This window comes from Myotis brandtii, unplaced genomic scaffold (assembly GCF_000412655.1).
Source record: "Myotis brandtii unplaced genomic scaffold, ASM41265v1 scaffold221, whole genome shotgun sequence".
In the NCBI taxonomy this organism is placed as follows: Eukaryota; Metazoa; Chordata; class Mammalia; order Chiroptera; family Vespertilionidae; genus Myotis; species Myotis brandtii.
This window is the reverse complement of record NW_005358287.1, coordinates 45,465-61,791: the sequence shown is the minus strand read 5'-3', so window position 1 is coordinate 61,791 and position 16,327 is coordinate 45,465. Positions and strand designations below refer to the sequence as shown.

At 44.5% G+C, this 16,327-nt stretch overlaps 1 protein-coding gene across 1 annotated transcript in view; it reads right to left on the bottom strand.

The window, feature by feature from the left end:
• The window catches only part of CALCRL (calcitonin receptor-like), a 34,608-nt gene extending 23,327 nt beyond the window's left edge, over positions 1 to 11,281 (bottom strand). Inside the window, exons 1-7 of the mRNA XM_005866128.2 lie at positions 11,191 to 11,281; positions 10,928 to 11,011; positions 9,748 to 9,839; positions 6,513 to 6,646; positions 4,504 to 4,613; positions 4,297 to 4,409; positions 2,516 to 2,607 (exon numbers count right to left, since the gene is read on the bottom strand). Of these exons, the coding sequence (XP_005866190.1) occupies positions 2,516 to 2,607; positions 4,297 to 4,409; positions 4,504 to 4,613; positions 6,513 to 6,646; positions 9,748 to 9,801 (503 nt within the window). The 5' untranslated portion in view covers positions 9,802 to 9,839; positions 10,928 to 11,011; positions 11,191 to 11,281. The remainder of the gene's footprint in view (positions 1 to 2,515; positions 2,608 to 4,296; positions 4,410 to 4,503; positions 4,614 to 6,512; positions 6,647 to 9,747; positions 9,840 to 10,927; positions 11,012 to 11,190) is intronic.
• Between the last annotated feature and the right edge of the window lie 5,046 nt (positions 11,282 to 16,327).

Below are 16,327 nucleotides of genomic sequence, written 5' to 3'. Positions count from 1 at the left end.
GCCGGGGCCTGCTGGGCGGGGGGGGGGGGACCAAGAGGTCTGCCTTCTGCCTGCTCGCCAGTCCCCGTCCCGCCCTGCCACCACCCACGCGGTTCCCCGTGGTTCCCCGTTCACCATGCTGTGATTGGAGCCTGCAGGCCAGGGGGAGGGGGAAGACTGAGAGGTGGTCAATGCACCTCACAGAGGCTGGTCGAGCAGTCGTTCCGGTCATTATGGTCGCTGGGCTTTTATTATATAGGATTTTTCTATATGAACATTATAACAACTTCTTTATCAATGTGGCGCCTATGAAACTAGCAATGTGTTCTTTTTTAAAGAGCCTAGTGGTATGCTATGCCTGTCAGGGCTAAATATTTATCTAGAAACCTTTTAAGGAACGAACAAGAAGGAGTGATAGCTATGCCAGTCCTCGACAATGTTTTCCAAACGGGACACTTGGCTTCACGCTGCACGTGTGTCTCCGTGTTTCCACCACATCTGTGATGCAGATACGAGTAGTGTCTGCATTTGAATGTGAAATGGAGGCTTAGGAAACAACAGAATTGTTGCCTGCTGTGCAGCAGGTGACAGGTGAGCGGTGTTCTGTTTGGCCTGTGCCTTACCCTCTCTCCTGTAATGAAGAATGCCCACACATATAAAGATGTACTGAATGCTCGACTGGGGTCCTATTGAAGAGGGTTTCTCATGTTTTACCTAAAGCCCAACAACAGATAATAAGAAAGAAACATTCATTTGTAGCCTTGCTTCTTTTTGTTCAAATTCTCCATTTTTAAAAGACAATGAAAGTCCAATAAAATGACGAGGCCACACAGAGAGGGTGCGGATTGGAGGAACCTGCAGAGCTCAGTTAACCACTGAGAACCCAGTGAAACCGGGCACCAGAGTACAGAATCTCTGCCTCTCGCATGGTCTACACTCTACAGTGTCTGCCTGTGGGACGGCTCCCCATCCTTCAACACCGACTTCCGTGAGATCCTCACCTCCGGGGTCTTCTGATTCTGAGAATCAGCATGAGTCCCCCTCTCCGGCCCCTGCTCCCCCACCCCGTTTTCCCAGCGCTCTCTGGAACTCTGCAGTAACTTTTTTTAACCTGGTATTACTATCATATGGAGGCGATGTTAGGTGATGACATAGTGAGATCTGTGCGCCCACTTGATTGCTAGAGTCTAATGATAACCTAATGGTCCAGTTTGCCCACCAGGTATTGACAGATTCCTGTATGCCAGCTACCTACCATCTGCGTCGTCTTTGCTCCGTATTTTAAACAGTATTATGAGCATTTGTAAAGAGACTGAAGCTTCTATAAATCGGAATCAGGATGAGTCCACGCCATCAGTTAAATGGCGATGGCAAGATTAGAGTGAATTCCACGTTTTATATCACTGCATGGCATACCCATTAGAACTGAGTGGCGCCTGAAATTGAGTCCACTCCTGTTATGCTAACTCGCCATTACCGGGCTTGTTTTTTAGGTCACTATAGTGAATGAACAGTTAGTTGTCCATTCAGTATGAACTTTAAGTATAAGCAATGTAATCACTTGAACACTTTCATTTTAATTTCATACATCAGCAAGACACTCATTGGGTTTAATTCAGTTTTGCCTCTGTAGCGTGCTAGCCATCTTTTTGTTTTTAAAGCATGGAATTTAGCACAGAGATACAAGTACTTACTGCATATCGCGCCCTTGATTTTTTTAGAAATTGCTCTTTGAAAAAATAGGCCTATTAACATGTGAAACATGAGAGAAATATTTGGGGGAAAGATGGAATTTCTAGCCTCCCTTTTAAAATGAGATATGAGTCTGCAGGTTGTATCATAATGACACTAGTGAGGAAGATGCAGTGACATAGAGCTCCTTACTCTTCACATAGAATTCTATAGTTACTGGTGGTGATCAAAATTATGAAAACCATGTTAGTGCATAAAATAATATATATGTGTTTGGGAATTTACTTTCCTATTAATTACAAAAATCACTTGTTGTATCAAGAAACTGGAGCTGAGTCTCCCTCTCCCCCAAATAACTGTTATTTCAAGTAAAATTCAATGTATAATTTAATCATTTCAATAATGATCCCCTACATAAAAAATAAACCATACTGCATTGATATTATTATTTCTAATAATACATATTAAATGCTATTGCTATCATTCACACAAAATATCAGTTCCTATAATGTACCATGTATCCTGATATTAAAATTGACCAATAAGCTGAAAATTCAACTAAGACGGCCTATAGTATGCGACATTTTCCAAACAGCTGGAAACAGTCACATACGATTTCATTCTTATATGACTTCATTCTCATATTTCCACTAATTTTGTAAAGTTGGGATTTAAGGTAAAGTCGACATATTATATTTCAAGTTATTTCAAACATCCAATTTATTTGAAACATTATGAATCATCTACATTTCACATATTTTATTGGCACATAACATGCCAGCTACATGGCACGACATTCACCAAAGACAACTGGTAAATTTAACACTATGTTCCATGTACTTACTTGAAATAAAAGAATATGCCAAGTGAGATGAGCAACGATGCAATAGACAATCCATGTCCAATTATAGCCAGGTAGAACAAATTCAGCGCCGTCTGTAATTTATAATAAAAAGGAAATGTAAGGCTTATGTCAATCCCACAATCCCACACGTGTAGAAGATCAAATTCAATGGATGCACTATACGTTCACAAACATGTGATCTATGGCCTTCTCATTTAGCCTGCAAACCAACAAATGCCTGAACACATCTGGAATGAGGGGTATTTATGCAATTTATCCAGTGACATCGACATTTATCACTCGTATGCCCTTCGTATTTAAGAATTAGACGTCCTATATCAGCGGTTCTCAACCTGTGGGTCGCGACCCCTTTGGGGGTCGAACGACCCTTTCATGGGGGTCGCCTAAGACCATCGGAAAACACATATATAATTACAGATCGTTTTTGTGAATAATCACTATGCTTTCATTATGTTCAATTTGTAACAATGAAAATACATCCTGCATATCAGATATTTACATGACGATTCATAACAGTAGCAAAATTACAGTTATGCAGTAGCAACGAAAATAATTTTATGGTTGGGTCACAACATGAGGACCTGTATTAAAGGGTCGCGGTATTAGGAAGGTTGAGAACCACTGCCCTATATTAAGTAGGCGCAGGGATACTGTTATTGTTGAGGTTGTGTACCAGGTGAAACCAGCATTTTCCATCTTGGAGGACAGGGCCAGTGTTCGCCTCTCTCTCTGTGCACCTGAAACCAATGCTATTTGGTGACTTCCGTCTTGTTCTTTACGTGGATGTCAGAGGAGGCGTTCCTTCCCCACTGGGCTTCTGTTCTCTGACAAGACTGAGGCGGAGACGCACCTCAGGACGTAACGTAGGATCTGCACAAATCCCTTCTAACGTCCTCCTGGTCTTGACATGTTCTCTTTGGTGATCTGTCTGTAATTCATTTACTTGTAACTTACCGTTTTATTGTGCATTTTAAAAATTTTCTTCAAACTCTTCTCTGCACAAGCAAAGGAGAGATGACTTATAGTGATAAAGACAGCGGGCGGCTGTCGGGGCTGTCCGACACACTCCTTTCCTTCCCGAGTGTTTCCCTGTGGCCAGTCCATCCTTAGGAAACCCCGAGGGTGGGTTTATTGTGATCCCTGCTTATTACACGGAGGCCGGGAGAGGTCATGGCTCGCTGCAGGCCACCCAGCTGGTCAGGTGCCTGGATGGAAGTCATAGCAGGACTCAGTGTCCCTCACTGGGACAACTGTCCCTTTCTCTCCATACACACACCTGCAGATGGACCAGGCACCACCAAAGCTTGATTCCGTGACAGACGCTGATGACCTGGACTCACTGGATGGTGTGAACAGCAGGAGGGGGGGAGGGCCCTACTGGCCGGTCAGAAGGGACAGAGGACTGTTGTCACTGCTGGACGGCCTAGTCTGCTTGAGACCGATCTCTCCGTGGCATTCTAGAAATCCACCGCCACCACAAAGCTTCCCTTCCGTGTCCTCGTGCGTGCTCTCAAAAAGCTGGCAGCTAGGGCCTGCACGAGGTCGTGTAATGCACCGTCCCCTGCAGAGCGGCGTCCTCAGCGCGATGCAGGTTCGACGGGCGTTATTCCTACAGATCGTCTTCCTACTGCTCTTCTCCAGGCCATGGCGGACAGGCTCCCCGGAGGCCAGGCGCTGGCTAGCTTTCTCCAACGTGCCTTTCGGTAACACTGTGTGGTAGCGAGTGCAGATCCAATTCCCTTCACACAAGGACGACCTACCTGCAAGCGCTCGTGCGTGTTGGTGTTGCACCGGGTGTAGTCGGTCCAGGTTCTGTTGCTGTCTGGGTGTCTAAACCAGTGTCCATCCTGGTCACAGATCTTTGTAACCTTTTCTTTAAAATGAAAAAGGGGAAAGGAGAACAATCTTGTGAGCCTCAGGTTTACTGACAGGGTGTCCAGGGGAGGGCGGACCAGTGGCACCGTTACCTGAGGGGTCGAAGTCCTGGAAGTAGTCCGGGCAGTGCTGCACCGACTCGGTGCCCGCCAGCACGTAGTTCCAGCACAGCCAGCCGTCCCAGGTCCGGTTGCAGTACATGTGGGGGGGGGGGGGAGAGGAAGGCAGGAATGACCAACTCCAGCAGGTGTCTGTGAGGACAGACTTTTAAAATATACATATACTTATTGATCTCAGAGAGGAAGGGAGAGGGAGAGAGATAGAAACAGCAGTGATGAGAGAGAATCATGGATAGGCTGCCTCCCCCTACTGGGGATCGAGCTGGCAACCCAGTCATGTGCCCTTGACCGTGAATCAAACCTGGGACCCTTCAGTCCACAGGCTGACGCTCTATCCATTGAGCAACACCGGCTAGGGCTACCCGTAGTCTTGGTGGTGGGCCCACACTGACATGGGGTACAGGCTGTCTACTGACGGTGAAGACTCACGTACACCCTGTAGCCAGGCACGGTCTGAGCGATGCATCCCTGGGTGACTCTGTCATTGTGCCCACAGCACAGAGTGCACTCACACCAATCCAGGGGCCCAGGCCACATGGCACCCTTGACACCTGCTGGTCATCGCTGACCGGGACGTCCCCATGGGCGCATGAGCGTGCAGGGATTACTTCACCGTCATGATTAGAATAACTGACTTCCAAATTAAAATGAGACATGTCTGAATTTGTACACAAATAGTTCAATGTTTGATCATTCAACTCCTATTGACCTAATATCAGATCATTTGTCATTGTCTGACTTATTTTATTTTTTTAAAATATATTTTATTGATTTTTTTACAGAGAGGAAGGGAGAGGGATAGAGAGTTAGAAAGATCCATGAGAGAGAAACATCCATCAGCTGCCTCCTGCACACCCCCCACTGGGGATGTGTCCGCAACCAAGGTACATGCCCTTGACTGGAATCGAACCTGGGACTCTTCAGTCCACAGGCCGACGCTCTAGCTACTGAGCCAAACTGGTCAGGGCTGTCTTACTTATTTTAAAGATATTTTTTAACTGGATAAATATCTTCTAATAAGAATGTTCAAGCAGAGGTACCCAAGTACTTCTCCAAAGATAAACAAATTACGTTGTTTACTTATATATTAAAATTTTAAAAGTTGACCAATGTCAAAAAAACACACTTTTTTTCTCTTTCTCACAAGCGAGTACATCTTGACAGTTACAAATATTAATAACAACCTACTTTTAACACTTTATTTATATAAATATATAAATATAAATATAAATAATATATAAATATATCAAATATTTCAAAACATTTTAAGATCTTTGTTTCCACTGATAGTTTAAAAATCTAGAAATAGCTAAAGTCTTTTGCTTTGTTGTATTGTGAGTTTGCATTTTATATTTGAAGAAAACCATGTTGTTAAGGCTGCCAGATAAAATACAGGTGTTATTTTCTATTATTATTATTATTATTTTGCTAAGTCTGGCCACTCCACTGGTGTTACTCATCTTTACTTCTTCAGAATTGGGGCCAATAAGGCATTTAGGAGACGCTCAGTAAATGCCTCAGACATACCTGAAGACTGACAATGGGAGCAGAAGCACTTATACTTCATTAACTTTGCGACCAAATGTACTATTCAAAGCATAAATTATAGAAAAAAAATCGTTAGTCATTTTATTATGCAAACTCCGATCCAGCAGCTCGTTAAAAACATAATTACATAAACTGAAGATCAACTGTCACTTATTTAATTCAAAACACATACTTACTTGGATATTTTAAATATTTTTGTACCATAATAATTGCTACTAACAATATCCCTATTGCACATATTCTGATTAGAATTTTGTAGGAGAGAGAAATTATGTCATAAAGTGTTCTTCATAAATAATTAAAACTGTTCAGATACCAGAAAAATTAGCAACTCAGCCGTTTTTAATAAGGGGCCTACGACACCCGTATGAAGGAATGGGGTGGTTTTCTCTTAGAAATATATCAGAGCATCGAAAATTAAATAGTCATGTTTACCTTCAGTGTGTTGAATGGGATCTTGTATAATTTTCTGGTAACATTCATATTGAGCCGTCATAATTTTATTTCTGGTAACACTCAACTTCCTAGATTCATTATGGCTCTGTTCTGATTCTGCTACGACAGGAATCTAAGGAATTAAAAAGAAAATTTCAGAATCGTGCAAGTGTCGATCGTAGGCAGTGGGTTCCGGCGGGAAACGGTCAGGGCGGAGCTTGGTCAGCTGGCTGTGGGGGGAGTCCCTGCTCCGTCGCATCTGCCGGTTTCCACAGTGACCGTCTCCTGTGTCGTGTCCTATTTCAAGTGATGAACAAGGCGGGTCCAGGGCAGAGTAGTCTGTGCCTGGCCGTCGAGTCCTGCGGGGTTGATCCAGGACACGCTGTGGGTGCAGACAGGGCCGTGGGCACCCCCTGCCCCTTCCCACCTGCTCCCTGAGTGCAGGCCAGAGGGTCCGCCCCAGCCGGGCCTCCGCTGTCTTCTGTAAACGAAGGTCACATGGTCCCCGGTGACAGAGGGGCGTCTGTGGCCCCGACAATACTCGGAATTGTTGTCGTTTTTATAATTCTGTTTCGATCATCAAAATCGTGACAAGCTCGTTTGTGACGTTGGTAAATAGAGTTTTCATTCCGTGCACATCAATGAAGCTTTTAGAGAAGGTCTGTATTTATGTTCTTCCAGTTTGGTAGGACCATGTCAAGCCTCACTTCCATGTTAATGTTTGCATGACTTTTTCTCCCTGTTTTGTAATGTAAAATCCGTATAAACCTCTCTTCAACCTTATTTCTTTTTTTAAATACAGATTTTTAAATTTTTATTGTTGATGGAATTACAGATGTTTCCAGTTCCCCCCTTTATCCCCCTCTGCCAAGCCCCTACCACCCCCCCAGGTCTTCACCCCCCTATTGCCCGTGTCCGTGGGCCGTGCATATACGTGTATTAGTTCTTTGGTTGATCTCTCCTCGTCCGCCCACCCCCACATCGAGGCATGTCCGTCTGCTCCACACCCCCCTGCTTCAGGTCTTATTTTGTTGGTCAATTTGTTTTGTTCATTAGATCCCACACGTAAGTGAGATCATGTGATGCTTGTCTTTCTCAGATTGGCAGCCTCATGCTCCATTTTGTGTTATTTGTGTCGACTATTTCCATAAGCACTTCTTCTTCTCTTCTTTTGTCCCCTGGTTCTTGGTGTTTCTGTTTTCTCGCAGGAGGTTGAGTTCGGGGAGGTCGGAACAGTCACACTCCCTGGGTGTGGCGCCCCCGCCTCCCCATCGATGGCCACCACTGAACAGGACCGCTCCCAGCCTCCGACTCGTCTCAGTTTCCTAGTAAACACGCAGGCAGCAGGCTCGCTGCACGAGTAGAAATGGAAACGCATTACAACATCAAGAAAATGCATAATGGTTCTCCTGCTCTCAGGAAGTTCATAGAGTTGCATAGAACCAGCATCATTTTTATCCTTACTTAAAATAAAAGCTCAATCCTAGCTGGTTTGGCTCAGTGGATAGAGTGTTGGCCTGCGGACTGAAGGGTCCTGGGTTCGATTCCGGTCAAGGGCACATGCCTGGGTTTCTGGCTTGATCCCCAGTAGGGGGTGTGCAGGAAGCAGCTGATTAATGATTCTCTCTCATCATTGATGTTTCCATCTCTCCTCCCTCTCCCTTCCTCTCTGAAATTAATAACAATATATTAAAAAGTAAATAAAAGCTCAGGTTTGCACACACTGTCTGAGAAATGGTCACAGTTCCTTAAATCGCGATGATCCGGTTGGTAATCCGTGAGGGACGTCTCTGCCAGCCCAGCGCTGGCATGGGCAGCTCACGGCCATGCTCGGTGGCGGTGGGACTGAAGCTGGTCCCGGGTCCTGAGTCCTGGTCCGTTTCCCACGATGGCATGTGAGCAGGGCAGGGTGCCCACCACTCCTGGCCTGGGAGTGTTTTCCAACTCTCATGCAGACAGGAATGCGGCCTTGCTTTCCTCCAGGTTCAGTTTTCTGTGTTTTTGTTGAGTTTCTTTGTTTGCGTCTTTGTGGGGTTTGCTTGGAAAACCACAGGCAAAGTATTTGCTGGCACAGGACGGGAGGAGATCATGTCCCCCAGCTTCTCATCGGAGCATGAGCTGGGAGCCCGGCCACGTTCTAGCGGGAGACACGCCGGGCTGGGCTGGGGTGGGGACTGCACCTTCCCACGGGCATGGCTTTCTGTCTCGGGGGCTCCATTGGAATCTTTGCAAGAAAAATTCCAATTAATACGACAGGTTTAATGTGAGACAGAGAGAAACATAAGCAAAATATTGCTGTAAAGAAACATGAAATCTGCCCTGGCCGGTCTGGCTCAGTGGATAGAGCGTTGGCCTGCGGACTGAAGGGTCCCAGGTTTGATTCTTGGTCAGGGCACAGGCCCGGGTTGCGGGCTCGATCCCCAGTGTGGGGCGGGCAGGAGGCAGCTGATCAATGATTCTCTCGCATCATTGATGTTTTTATCTCTCCCTCCCTCTCCCTTCTTCTCTGAAGTCAATAAAAATATATTTTAAAAAAGAAACATAACATTAAATGTGTGGGGCCCATGACCGTCCAGGGTAGCAGTTGCTTTTTCGTCCCCCCGGTCCACCCTCCCCTCCCAGCCCCGCGTCCCCTGCGGAGACGGCAGAGCCACTGCACACACTCGTGTACACGCCTGCCCGCGCTGGCAGCCGGCCTGCCCGGACACGGCACAATGCTTATCTGAATGAGAGGGTGAGGACGTGAACTCAAAACCCAGCGCACGATTCCCAATTGCGTTTTAATCGACGTAAGCCAATCAGCTGGCAGAATGGGAGGAAGACCAGCAGGTTAGGATCTGCTGTCTCAGACCCCACAGGCCCCGCTGAAGTAGCTGACCCACTGCGCGCGGCGGGCTGTGAGCCATCCTGTGCTTGTTTTCAAACTGAGCAGCACTTTCCTCTGGGGTCTCGCATGGTTGTGTCCATGTGCTTGTCTCACCCTGACATGTCCCCACCCAACTACGCCACCGTCCCACCGTCCCACCGTCCCTGCTCCGGGACAAAGGCCTTGAAGTGCACACGGAGGGGAAGTAGGTCGTTGCTGTGCTGACCGGTGTAAACATGTCCTCGGTTTGTGCATCGGATCATGGCATGTCCTTTTGTGGCGATGCATCTTTGTCAGCGATAGATGTGTGGGCAGTTAGAGAAGCAATAATCACAGCGAGGCAGATGTATCAGAAAAAGTATGCTCACCATGAGGAAAGGCAGGAGGTACAGGAAACACCGCACACGCCTTTTCTCCATCATCAAGGCCCCAATAAAATATGTATGTGATACAAACCAAACTGCAATAGAGAATGAACACAATATAATTCATCAACATTTATGAAATACATATACCTGGTTCTCAGCAGAAAATTTCTTTCAAATGACAATAACTTTGCTTTAAGGACTTGAGGAATAGTCTTATGTATTACAAAGTTAAGAGCATTATGGCTTAAAATACTAATGAGCTTAATTGAATACATTTCAATTTAATTTAATTAGTATTACACACAGGTAAGCTTCTGGCATATACATTTTTAGTAATTAGAAAACATCTTGTTTTCTTTTCCTTCACCAAAATTGGGATAAAATAATTAAAGTATCAAAGTAAACATAAAAGCACCACTTTTGATGGCATATTTACTATAAAACTCATCTTTATTTCCTATAAATATTAATCTCATTTTTAATTTTCTGAGTTTTCAATACGTTAAAGGGACAAATTGCTCTTGGGCCAATTTCTTGAGAATCAACTTTCATATTTCATTAAAATGGCCTTACAATTTTATAGAAATGGCCTTATAATTTTATAGAAATTATTCTTCACAGTTGTGGTGTTTTTTGTTTGTTTTGTTTTTTAACCAGGGAATAAACAATTCCCTAAGTCATGGACATTATTAAGATTTGGTTGCAGAAGATAGACATACCAAACAAAAGCATTTCTGGTCAGCATTTCTAATAGTGGATAGAATCCTGAACAAATGAAAAATGGTCCCTAACCACCACCCTGAGCTAACAGCACTGCGGGGTGAAGTGTGCGACACTTACCCCCTGTGAGGTGCCCGAGACACCTCCCCTGACAGCTTTTTATGAGGTACAGATTGTCCTGGTAGCATCATAAAATATGACGATAAATGTGTAAAAAATGTTTTTCAAAGGAGATAAAAAAAACGTTCAATCCATGGCTATTTGCCAGTGAAGTGTAACCTTAGATTTCATTTTGTTAGGAAAGCTGTCATGCTTTTTACTATAGGGCAAGGGTTAGAGTAAGAATTCTAGAAGCCTTGCCCACGTGTTCTGTGTATTGTTTTATCATCAGGTGCCATGGGAGCGCGCCAGGAACTAGCAAATAGAATCTATGCCATTGCTCCCTTCACCGATGACTCACCTGGAAGCAGTTTATAAAAAAGTGGTAGCAGTCTCCCAAAGAAAGCTTCTCTCCTCTCTGCTATACTGGGCTTTATTAGCTGACCTTAAGAAAAATATAACCAAAAAAATTAGACACATTGTATTAATTTCAGATATGAAAAACCATGCATGTCGTAACAGAAGGAAAACATTAATCAAGTTTTTACAATTCAGTAATTAATGAGCTGATATTTTAGCTTTTATTACATTGACATGAGAAAAATCTAATTTTCTAATACTTACATGCACAGCTGTCTCCAGACTCAAATCACATTTTCTCTTGGATCATGTTCAACACTGCCTTGAAGAACTTCTTAAATGCTGGGGTCATGACCTAAAATATTGAGTGAGATAGTAATTAATATCATTTTAATGGGCCAAAATTATTTCCATGATAAATTGAAATTTTCAAAACAAAGACCACTATGAAAATGGTATTTTTATTAAACTATTCCAATTTTTAAGTCTCTTGCTTACATTATATTTGAGATTTGTCACACATATATGTTGTTTTTTCATTAGATAGAGAAACATCAATTTTCATTTATCCAGGATACCTGGGATACTGAAAAATCTAACGGAATATTTTATCCAAGTAAACTTCAAAGAACTCTAATATGATAAGAAGATTTTAAAATTAAACTCGAGTTTAATCTTCCTTTGAATAACTTGCTTTGTCTAATCTTCGTTTGGGATGTGTGGCGTCAGTTTCATGGATCTCTCTTTCCCTTGCTGGTATGGTTTCTCAGAGCCAGAAGCCATTTCTTTTTTTAAAAAAACACACACACTTTTGTTGATTTCAGAGAGAAGGGAGGGAGAGAGATAGAAACATCAATGATGAGAGAGAAACATTGATCGGTTGCCTCTTACATGCTCCACATTGGGGATCGAGCCCACAACCCAGGCATGTGCCCTGACCAGGAATCGAACCGTGACCTCCTGGTTCATAGGTGGATGCTCACCACTGAGCCACGCCAGTTGGGCGCCAGAAGCCATTTCTGATTGACCTTCATATACTTTGTGACTGGCAGGTAACTTACATTTGTTGTATAAATTAATGAAAAAAATGAATTGATAAAGCACTTTAGGATTTTAAATTTAAAAACAAGAACACTAATCATAACTATTGATGGTCATTTATTTTACTAATGCTTTCATAAATGCCTTACAGAAGGCTTTACGTAGTGCTGGAATCTGTACTGACAAGAGAAAGTGGGGGGTGGCGGGGTTCTTATAGCAGCATGTTTAGTTTCTTACACAATAAAGTCCTGAAACTACTCAGATTTCAAGTTCTGTGGCTGGTTGGATATTGAACAAACTGTAGTTTACTATACTGACTTGAAAATCCTAGCAATTAAGCCAAAATTAAAAGAGTATTTCATATTTTTCTGTAGCAAATATATATAATACCAAAATATACAAATATAAATGTAAATAAATATTATTCTATTTGGAAATCAGATAGGTTTTTATGAAACAATTCTTTGATGACTTACACATGAGTAAGTATTAAATTACCTTTAATAACTGAAGGGAAAAGTGCTTCAAAAACATGTTTGGAGTTTTTCCTGAAACCAACATATTTGAAAAATATTTCACCCAACACTCGCAGTTATTTTTGTTGCTTATCTGGTGGGCTTCGAGATCAAAGTCCCAAAAGGTACCCTAGTGAAACATCCCTTGGTGTGACTACGTCATTCTGGCACTTGCCATATTTTAAGAGGACGTTGTTCAACTCACAAAATATTTATCCTTGCAAGTCATTTCACTTTCATAGCTTTCCTTCCCAAGTCCCGGCGAGCTGGAGAGTGGGCCCCCGGGAACGAGGCTGTGCTTTGCACTGCGTAAACGTGTAGCACCCCTAATGAAGGGGGCGGGTCTGTGGGCCCCGGGTTTCTCAGGGGCAGCAGCGAGTGTGGGTGGCAGTCTTTCAGACACACGGTGAGCACCTGCCCATTGTACCTGGGGATCCATTCACTTGAGTCGTCTACTCTACAGAGGATCAATCCAATTTCCTCGCCAGAGGACACTTGGCGGTGAGAAGTGGTTCTGGAGGAATCGCCCCTTTCACCAAGAGTTCTCTAGAGCAACAACAGATGCATCGTGCAGGTGACGCCAGGCGGATACATCTGAAGGGCATTGAAATCGAGTCTCATATCGGCATAGATGTAATGGCATGGTTGCTATCAGGAGATGTATGCTGACTTGTATTCCTCAGTTTAGCTCTTGGTTCTTTGCATATTGCCTCTAACGTGTTCATTCAGCAAGTGGTTCTCTCTTTTTAATTTTATTATTTTTTAAAATATATTTTTATTGATTTCAGAGACAAAGGGAGAGGGAGAGAGAGATAGACACATCAACGATAACAGAGAATCATTGATCGGCTGCCTCCTGCACACCCCACACCCGGGATCGAGCCCACCAGCTGGACATGTGCCCTGATTGGGAATCAAACCGTGACCTCCTGGTTCATAGGTCGACGCTCAACCACTGAGCCACGCTGGCTGGGCCAGCAAGTGGTTCTTTCTCCAGGATTTACCTTATTCTAAATTTATCTTTCCTGAAATACATCTGATAGTAACTGCCCAGAGCGGTTAAGCAAATCATTGTAAATGTCGTTCAGATCTTGTTCACTTCTTTGTGAAATGTAGTAGCGCTTACATAGTTTTGAGAAGAGACGAAGTATTTAGCTAGAGGAGGTCAAGTTGAATGACTAACTCTACTGTGGGTTTCTTTTCAAGTGCGCTTAGGTTTGTTTGGTGGGAAAAGCACTTCATCAAAACTGAGAACACTCAGTTTAAACTCTTAAGTGGCTTTGTCATCACAATGGTACGAGCAGCAGTTACTGGCAATTTCTCTTTCTAACTGCTAGCTCTGTGCTTCCCATCCGAACTATTTTATGTTCACATCTCAAAATTAAACAAACTGGGAGATTTGGTGCTACTATTAGAAACAAAATAATTTCTTCTTTACTGTACACATGGGATGAAGAATAGCTTATTTCTAAACAGACGGTGCCTCTTGCCCAAAGAATCACCAGCAGAAAATAAAAATGATTTATTTCATCACAGAAAGAACTTGGAGAAATAAAGACTGTTTTAAGATCTCAGATAACATCCTAGTCTCTCAGGTCTTTATGGAATGTTAGTCTGGTTTCATTTTTTTAAATTGTCATAGATCTCACAAGACACGTTTCACAGATCTTAATGCTGAAATCACAAATTCTAACCAGTCTTTTTGACTTATTTCCATGTAAAAGCATGTTTTATTCGACATAAAATTATAAATAGAAGTGACAATACTGATTTATCGAACACAAATATATAAACCCTATAAATGAATACAAGGCTTGAAAGCCTGCTTCTTCCCCCCGATCGTTATTATTCTTGTGTACACTATTAATTTCCTTTTCTTTATAATAAGTCTTATTTTCAGTTGAATTGCCTAAGCCTAATACTAAAAGTATATGTTCAATCCAAGATTAAGGGAAAAAAAATACAACTTGCATCTTCCACTCCTCCATTTCCAAAATGTATTTGATTTTTGTAGGCCCGAAGCCATATCATTTCTCCATTATTCATAAAGCCTCTATAAAGTTGGCTAAGAAGCATTCCCCATGCGCGGCTGATTTGCCATCAGGTGTCCTGAACCTGGGTGGGAGCGAAGCGAGGCGTTTGCTATCTGTACGCGCCTCCGTGGATGGGGTATGACACACGCTGCACGTCTCCTGAACCCCAACAGGACTCAGCCCCGTCTCCCCCCCACACCCCCACCTGCCTGGCAATCGGCGCCTCCTGTCACTCGGCGCGTGTGGCAGAGACGGTGCCGCTGCCAACAGCGCCAAGTGCGCCATCCTCACCGCCTCTACCCCCTCCTCGCTCTTCTTGTCTTTTTCTTTTGTGGCAAAATCGAAGTCTTACAATTATTCTTGCGAAGAACTGTCTTTCCTTCCAGCAGAACCTTCTTAGAAAGAGATGCCCGTGTAGATTTTAATCTCCCACCCCCAGCCTGGCCCGGTGTCCCTAACACTTACAAGATACGAAGAGGTAAGAAAACAGAACATAGAGAGGCTTCCTCTCCCTGCGGCTCTCTCACTGCCGTGAGAGCCTCAGACTCGGCACCCTTTTGTGCACAGTTGCCTGGAGCTCGGGTTATGTTTTAGGCTCTGGAGTGAGCAGGTGCCCAGTCAATGATGCAGCAGGAACCAGTGTCCCTGAAAGTGGGAGCCCACGCTCCCCGCCCTCAGCGTCGCCACCAGAACGTCCGGAGCATGGGGGGCCCCACCCCGACCCTGAGCCCAAACCTCTGGGGGAGGAGCTGGGAGCCTGCACGCTCAGCGAACACAGGGAAGCTCTTGGCTGTGAACTTGGGGAAATACAATAGGAAGACAGCACCTCCCCGGCCTCCTGACCCCCGACACTCTTCACTCCTCTGTCTCTAGGTCCTGGCCAGTCGTAAAAAGAACTACCAAGCGTAAATGAAGAAAAGTGTTGTGCAAACGCCTCCAGGCACAATGAACGCCTGGGGCGTGCAGGGCGAGTGGCTCAGCGGAGGTGAGAGCGGCTGGAGCGCGGATGCCCCGTAGGCAGGAGCACATGGCAGGAGTGGGACGCGCACCACACCCGCGCTCTCACCCTACAGAGAGGCCGCACGGAAAGTGCGTGTTGAGCAAGTTACTTACAGGATGGATTTGATCAAGGAAGAAAGATCGTGGCCTGGATTCTACTCCCGGGAATTTAGATTCCGTTCCTCTTGACGGGCCCGGGGTGAGGTCCAGAGATGAAGGTGGCCCTCAAGCTCACAGCCGGCGGGGAGGGGGGGTTCAGCTCCACAACCGAGAGGAACCGAATTCTGCCAACAACCCGAGTGAGTCCGGAAGAGGCTTCCCTCCCAGAACCCCCAGAGAGAGCACAGCTTGCCAGCACCGTGGCTGTGGCCTGGGGGCCTTGAACACTAGACAAGCTCACGGGACTGCTGGCCCATGGAGCCGGGAGACGGCCATTGTGTGTCGTGAGCTACTGCATTGGTGGCGATTTGTTACAGCTGGACTAGAAAACAAGTACAAATCCTTAGCTATGAAAAGTTATACTTTCCCATCAAACCTAAGCGCTTACGTTCTGCTTCCCACCTGGGCAGTCATTCCTCTGAGAACACACTCCCCGTGGCACCCGGCGAGCCCCCCCGCTGGCAGGGTTTCCTGCCCGCCCTCCCCAACTGGCTGTGAGATTTTGACAAAATGAATACAACTCTTCGCTGCTTGGTTTACCCAACTAGGAAACAAGTAGTGACCTTGATCTTTTTTGTTTTATTTTTTAATTTATCTTTATTGTTGAGTGTATTATAGATGGCCCCCCCGTTTTTGTTTTTTGTTTTTTTTCCC